Source organism: Salvelinus namaycush, chromosome 20 (genome assembly GCF_016432855.1).
Source record: "Salvelinus namaycush isolate Seneca chromosome 20, SaNama_1.0, whole genome shotgun sequence".
Taxonomy (NCBI): domain Eukaryota; kingdom Metazoa; phylum Chordata; class Actinopteri; order Salmoniformes; family Salmonidae; genus Salvelinus; species Salvelinus namaycush.
In genome coordinates this window covers 39,648,093-39,655,451 of record NC_052326.1, presented here as the reverse complement: position 1 = coordinate 39,655,451, position 7,359 = coordinate 39,648,093, and the positions used below count along the sequence as shown (strand labels likewise).

Genomic DNA, 7,359 nt, shown 5'->3' with positions numbered 1-7,359 from the left:
TTACCTTTCTGACTGACTCCTAATGGTAATATCTACTGTATGATTACCTTTCTGACTGACTCCTAATGGTAATATCTACTGTATGATTACCTTTCTAACTGACTCCTAATGGTAATATCTACTGTATGGTTACCTTTCTGACTGACTCCTAATGGTAATATCTACTGTATGATTACCTTTTTAACTGACTCCTAATGGTAATATCTACTGTATGATTACCTTTCTAACTGACTCCTAATGGTACTATATACTGTATGCTGAACTTCACACTTGTGTGTATGTATAAGTGTGTGCCTGTCTGCATGCTTGTGTACGTGCCTGCGTTCGGCGTGCGGTGTGTATCTGTGTCCTCTTAGTACATTTTACATGTTACTCATTTAGCAGACACTCTTATCCAAAGCGACTTACAGTAGTGAGTTCATACTTTTTTTGTAGTACTTTTTTGTAGTACTTTTTTTGTAGTACTGTTCTACCCTCTGTCTGTGTTCAGGTCACACTATTTTAACGAACCAATCACATTCAAGCATGAAGCTGGTACACCTGCTAGGACATTGCTCCTTTATTATTTTACTTTCAGTGCCTAAGCCTATGGAATGACACGTTCCTAATAAAATCAATTAATACAAGCATTTTACAGAGTACAGTCCCACTGGGCACAGACATAAATTCAACGTCTACTCCATGTTTTTTTAAATTTAATTTAATCTCCTCTCCTCCTATCTTCTCTCCTCACCCTCAACTCTATAAGAGGAGGCCCAAGGTCCCTCCCCTTGGATTGTGTTCGCCAATGTGTTTTGAGGAGAGGAGGAGAGAGGATGTGAGGAGGAATTGAGGAAAGGTGAGTTGAGAAAGAGCCCATAGGCAAGTCTGTAATACCACTATTTCTCGGTTGTCACTATCTGGCATATTGCAAAGTCAGAAACCCTGCCTATTTCTAAAATGTATCTTCTTCAAATCTGATTGTAAACCTAACCCTAACCACACTGCTAATCTTATGCCTAACCCTAAACATATAGAGAGTGAGAGAAAGAGAGAGAGACCAACATGCAATACTACTGTACATAATAAGCTATTGTTATATCACCCTTTCACAAATCCAGTTAAATTGAGAGTTACATGCTATGTCATTCCATTTATTTACAGGGTCAGGATACCCATAATTAATCTCAACACAGTCCTCCTCTCCTATGTGTACTACAAAAACAGCACCATTATCAGGCTGGTTTCGCCCCCAGTACCTGCAAGGAAAACAACACAGAGAACCAGACGGTCAGACACTGGGGTAAACATTCTAAGTCATACCCAGATGTTGTTCTACTTATGTCATATGGCCAGATTAGTGATATGGCCAGATTATTATCTCTCACCTTGTGGTCAGTGGTGTACCATCCACCCATTTCCAGGTCCCCTCTGTCTCTCTATCAGTCAGACCGATCCAAACACTATCAATATTCCTGTTTAATTCAGTGAGGAATTTCTGTTGTTGAGAAAAATATAGATGTCAATTACATGTGAGTATGAATTATTTACCTGATTCATAAGCGTGTGAATCTCTCTCTCTCTCTCTCTCTCTTTCTCTCTCTCACCTGTTCATTTCTGCTGTTTACAACCACCAGGTCTGCTCCTCTCTCCAGACAGTCTTGTCTGCTCTCCTCCCAGGTTTTCCTCTCAGTAGACAGGAAGTAACAGCTGGATCCCGACAGCCTCCATCCTTCAGTACACCCCAACACAGTCCTCGTTGGGACCGCCATGTCCCTCTCTTCCACCACTCTTCCGGTACCTACAGTACAGACAGCACACACACAGCGTCCACCATATTGGTTTTAAACAGGTTTCCCCCTGTTTAACTTTGTTGGAGAAATATATGTTACACGTATTGAACAACACATTCTAACATTGTAGTTAACTGACGGGGTGTTGTTAACTGACGGGGGCTAAATTCCGATTCACCACCCTTATCCCGACGTGTACACTCGTACACTCCCCCTCATGGGTTGAATTGAAATGGTGTGAGGAATATGGTGGAAACTCCCTCCAGCCATGCTGTTCCTTCAACTCTTCATCGGAGAAAGAAATAAAGAAAGAAAAGAGAAGCTCCTGGGATGCATCCCAAATGGCACCCTATGTATTGTACAGTGCAGTAATGCATTGTACACCATGTTCAGTGACGTACACAAGGCCAAGGGCACGAGTTACAGTAGTCACTCAATTATCTATGGATGATGTCAACATTCTTTTTTTGTGTGTCAACATTATTGACAAACTACTGGTCCCACAAGCTATGTAACATCAAGTCTTGTCTGAATTGTGATCCTTGCTTTGTGAGTATAGAACTATAGTAATATAGTAAAATACATATACAATGTCTTGCAAAAGTATTTATCCCCCATGGCGTTTTTCCTATTTTGTTGCACTACAACCTGTACTTCAAATAGATTTTTATTTGGATTTTATGTAATGGACATACACAAAATAGTCCAAATTGGTGAGGTGAAACTCTAAAAAGTACTTGTTTCCAAAAATTCCCCAAAATTAAAAACTGTAAAGGGGTGAGTGCATATGTATTCACTCCCTTTGCTATGAAGCCCCTAAATAAGATCTGGTGCAACCAATTACCTTCAGAGGGTTAGGCTATAAAAAAAATATCAGAAACTTTGAACTTCCCATAGAGCACCATTAAATCCATTATTAAAAAACGGAGAGAATATGGCACCACAACAAACCTGCCAAGAGAGGGCCGCCCAACAAAAGTCACGGACCAGGCAAGGAGGGCATTAATCAATCAGAGAGGCAACAAAGAGACCAAAGATAACACTGAAGGAGCTGCAAAGCTCCACAGCGGAGATTGGGGTATCTGTCCATAGGACCACTTTAAGTCGTACACTCCACAGAGCTGGGCTTTACGGAAGAGTGGCCAGAAAAAAAGCCATTGCTTGAAGAAAAAAGGCATGTGGGAGACTCCCCAAACATATGGAAGAAGGTGCTCTGGTCAGATGAGACTAAAATTGAGCTCTTTGGCCATCAAGGAAAACGCTATGTCTGGCGCAAACCCAACACCTCTCATCACCCGAGAACAACATCCCCACAGTGAAGCATGGTGGTAGCAGCATCATGCTGTGGGGATGTTTTTCATAGCCAGGGACTGAGAAACTGGTCAGAATTGAAGGAATGATTGATGGCGCTAAACACAGGGAAATTCTTGAGGGAAACCTGTTTCAGTCTTCCAGAGATTTGAGACTGGGATGGAGGTTCACCTTTCAGCAGGACAATGACCCCAAGCATACTGCTAAAGCAACACTCGATTGATTTAAGGGGAAACATTTAAATGTTTTGGAATGGCCTAGTCAAAGCCCAGACCTCAATTGAGAATCTGTGGTATGACTTAAAGATTGCTGTACACCAGCGGAACCCATCCAACTTGAAGGAGCTGGAGCAGTTTTGCCTTGAAGAATGGGCAAAAATCCCAGTGGATAGATGTGCCAAGCTTATAGTGACATATCCCAAGAGACTTGCAGCTGTAATTGCTGCAAAAGGTGGCTCTACAAAGTATTGACTTTGGGGGGTGAATAGTTATGCACGCTCAAGTTCAGTTTTTTTTGTTATTTCTTGTTTGTTTCACAATAAAAAATATTTTGCATCTTCAAAGCAGTTTACATGTTGTGTAAATCAAATGATACAACCCCCCCCCCCAAAAAAAATCTATTTTAATTCCAGGTTATAAGGCAACAAAATAGGAAAAATTCCAAGGAGGGTGAATACTTTCACAAGCCACTATATACCTGCACTATGGGTACTGGTTAAAATGAATGCACTATTCATGGAATAGTGTCCCAAATGGCACCCTAGGGTCCCAAATTGAAAAGGGTCCCAAATGGCATCCTATACTCTATGTATTGCACTACTTTTGACCAGAGTCCTGTGGGCCCTGGTCAAAAGTATTGTACTATGAATGGAAGAGCGCTGATATTGTGTAATTTAGGACACTGACTCACTCACAGAAAGCTAGCTTTAGGGAGATGTTGAGAATGACTTGTAGAATACACAGCATCCCAAAACACACAGCAGCCAGCCTGTAGAGTCTTGTTCTTCCATCTGCAGAGGAACACACACACACGCCGACACACCGACACACACACACATGCACGCACACCAACACACACACACCATCATTCTACATCACTAATCAATATCATTAAAACAGAACACACATCATCCCACATCACTAACGATTATAATACAAATTCTGACAACCAAACATTTCCATTGCGTCATTGGTTTTCCCCCGATTGAGGGTTGGCAGCAACAGTTTGCTCAAGAGTGCAGTCATCTCAAATGGGATAAACAGGAAGCTAATGTATGAAGAAATTACCGAAATTACACAATATAGCTGTAGCGTGATTACAGGGTCAATCAGCGATTGCTACATCCATTTTTTGGGACTTTTAAATTAATGATATTTACCTATTGATTCCCGAGGACTGTGAGTTCTCGTTCTCCGTAGTTGATGCGAGTAAGACATTTAAACGTGTTAACTATCGCTCCGTAGCACTCACTTCTGTCATCATGAAGTGCTTTGAGAGGCTAGTTAAGGATCAAATCACCTCCACCTTACCTGACATCCTAGACCCACTGTAATTTGCATACCACCCCAATAGATCCATGGATAATGAAATCTCCATCGCACTGCACAATGCCCTATAACTTCTGGACAAGAGGAATACCTTTGTAATAATGTTGTTTATTGACTACAGTTCAGCCTACAACACTATAGTACCCTCCAAGCTCATCATTAAGCTTGGCACCTTGGGTCTGAACCTTGCTCTGTGCAACTGGGTCCTGGACTTCCTGATAAGCCACCCCCAGGTAGTGAAGCAAAGCAATAACACCTCTACTACGCTGATCCTCAACACATGGGCCCCACAAGCGTGCTTGCTCAGCCCCCTCTTGTACTCCCTGTTCACCCATGACTTTCTCAGCGTGCACATCACTGACAACCTGAAATGGTCCATCCACACAGATAGTGTGGTGAAGAAGTCACAACAGCGACTGGTGGTAAAGAAATGTGTCTTGGCCCCTAAGAATTTCACAAACTTCTACAGATGCACCATTGAGAGAAACTGTATCACCGCCTGATACAGAAACTGCACTGTCCGCAACAGCGCGATCTGAAATGGTCCACCCACACAGACAGTGTGGTGAAGAAGGCTCAACAGAAATTCAGCTCGGTCACTAAGACCTTCACAAATTTTTACAGATGCACCATTGAGAGCATCCTGCCGGGCTGTATCACTGCACCGTCTGCAACCGCATCATGTCTTTCCAGAGGGTGATGAGGTCAGCCCAACGCATCACCGGGGGCACACTGCCTGCCCTTCAGGACATCTGCAGCACCCGGTGTCACAGGAAATCCAAGAACTTCATCAAAGACCTCATTCACCTGAACCACGGCCTGTTAACCCTGCTATCATCCAGAAGGCGAAGTCAGTACAGGTGCTGGGAGCGAGAGACTGATAAACAGCTTCTATCTCAAGGCCATCAGACTGTTAAATAGCCATCACTAGCCGGCCTCCACCCAGTACCATGCCCTGAACTTAGTCACTTTCACTAGCCTGCTACCACATGGTTACTCAACCATGGCTGCTGCCCTATGTACATAGACATGGAACACTTGTCACTTTAATAATGGAACACTGGACACTTTAATAATGTTTACATACTGTTTTACCCATTTCATATGTATATACTGTATTCTAGTCAAGGCCATCCTATTCAACTATTGTTGTACATATATTATTCTATGCTATGTATTTTTCAGATATACCATATTTTCTATCCACATACTGTCCATAATGTCTATACTGTACATCCCATCATATATTTATACTCCGGACTCCGACATTACTCGTTCTAATATTTCTATATTTCTTAATTCCATTATTTTACTTTTAGAATTGTACATATTGTTGTGTATTGTTAGATACAGTATTACTGCACTGTTGGAGCTAGGAACACAAGCATTTCACTACACCCTCAATAACATATGCTAATGTGTATTTGTATGCGACATATATATATATTGAATAATGTAAATTATTTATGCCTCATGAGCTTAGTTTAACTGTTTAACCCATCAGAACCCAAACTATAAGCTTGTTTTATGATGGAACTGTTAACAATTGATTGTAAACTAACACTTTATAGCCTCAAATGGTTAAAACTATAATTTTGATCTTATGGATGTTCAGTCCTTGCATACATAGCTCTGTCTATGAATTCGAGAGTGGTTACATTTCTCCAGCCCCATCCCTCAGCTGTTTACCAAAAACAGTGGTAGGGTGTCCACTTTGTTGTTGTTTAAATTTTTTATTTTGTATTTAAATAGTTCCAAAGAGTTCCAAATAAATACATTGAATGCATACATTTTGGTGTATGTGACACCAGCAGGTTTTGAACCCCACGCTCGTACCAACTGAACCATAAAAAAGTGTTGATTATGTGGTATTTGTGTGTGTGTGTGTGAGAGAGAGAGGGAGAAATGATTTGTTCGTACCTGAGAGATGGGTCTCAGTCTTTACTCTCCTCGTTGCTCTGTTCTCGTTTTCTTCAATAACCTTGTTTAATTCAATAACCTGTTTATTGACATAGTCGACCATCTTAACTAACTGCACCGTATTTCAATGATTATCCAAATGAATCAATGAATTAACTAATTCAGTCTGTCTGACCTCTTATTGTAATATCTATGATTCTAACTTACTTTTGCTTACAGTATTAACGTACTTATGATCACCTTTCTGACTGAGTAGTAGTTGAGTAGTTGGTCTGATGTGTCTTTGCCTGGTCCTTCTCTGTTCTCTGTGGCCCACAGCAGGTGGCAGGATGTTTCAAGGCTCAAACCACCAATAAGAAGGAGACTATTGAGATGTATCACAAATGGCACTCTACTCTCTATACAGGGCACTACACAGGGAAATTGGGTGCCATTTGGGATTGAAGCTTGTAAAGCAGACAGTTTTGTGTAACCTCCTCTTCAACCCGCTTGTTCATTCTGTTCCGTGGTTTATTTCTTCCTCTTTTTATAGTTTTTTTTTCGATGTTAAGATGTATAGTTCATTATGTATACAACGATATCTCTTTCTCAGCAGTTGAGACTTTTATATTAACAATATTGTTTTCTGTCACAACAATAGCCATTTATCAATGGGTTTCAATCAGTTAATCATGTCTGGATTGGTCTGACTGACTCTGTTGTTGAGGGGATCTGGAAATTGGTGAACGGCACACCACTGACCACAGCTTAAGGAGTAGGACTGATTTTCTTTGTTGTTCATACTCTAGATTCTGAGAGAGTGGCCAGTC

The 7,359-nt window shown here is 41.2% G+C and overlaps 1 protein-coding gene across 1 annotated transcript; it reads right to left on the bottom strand.

The window, feature by feature from the left end:
* Positions 1–546: 546 nt before the first annotated feature.
* Positions 547–6,864, bottom strand: LOC120064927 (CD209 antigen-like protein D). The gene is made up of 5 exons (XM_039015516.1): positions 6,551–6,864; positions 3,997–4,092; positions 1,587–1,780; positions 1,368–1,477; positions 547–1,238 (listed from the first exon to the last, which is right to left on the bottom strand). The coding sequence occupies exons 1-5, from the start codon at positions 6,651–6,653 to the stop codon at positions 1,076–1,078; spliced, it is 666 nt and encodes a 221-aa protein (XP_038871444.1). The 5' UTR covers positions 6,654–6,864; the 3' UTR covers positions 547–1,075.
* Between the last annotated feature and the right edge of the window lie 495 nt (positions 6,865–7,359).

What these genes read in the sequence shown, in the direction of transcription:
- LOC120064927 (XM_039015516.1), bottom strand. Translation starts at nt 6,653, where the DNA reads ATGGTCGACTATGTCAATAAACAGGTTATTGAATTAAACAAGGTTATT. An exon ending in GACTGAGACCCATCTCTCAG is followed by an intron (nt 4,093 to 6,550) that starts GTACGAACAAAT and finishes GTTCCTCTGCAG; the next exon opens with ATGGAAGAACAAGACTCTAC. An exon ending in GGTACACCACTGACCACAAG is followed by an intron (nt 1,239 to 1,367) that starts GTGAGAGATAAT and finishes TTTTCCTTGCAG; the next exon opens with GTACTGGGGGCGAAACCAGC.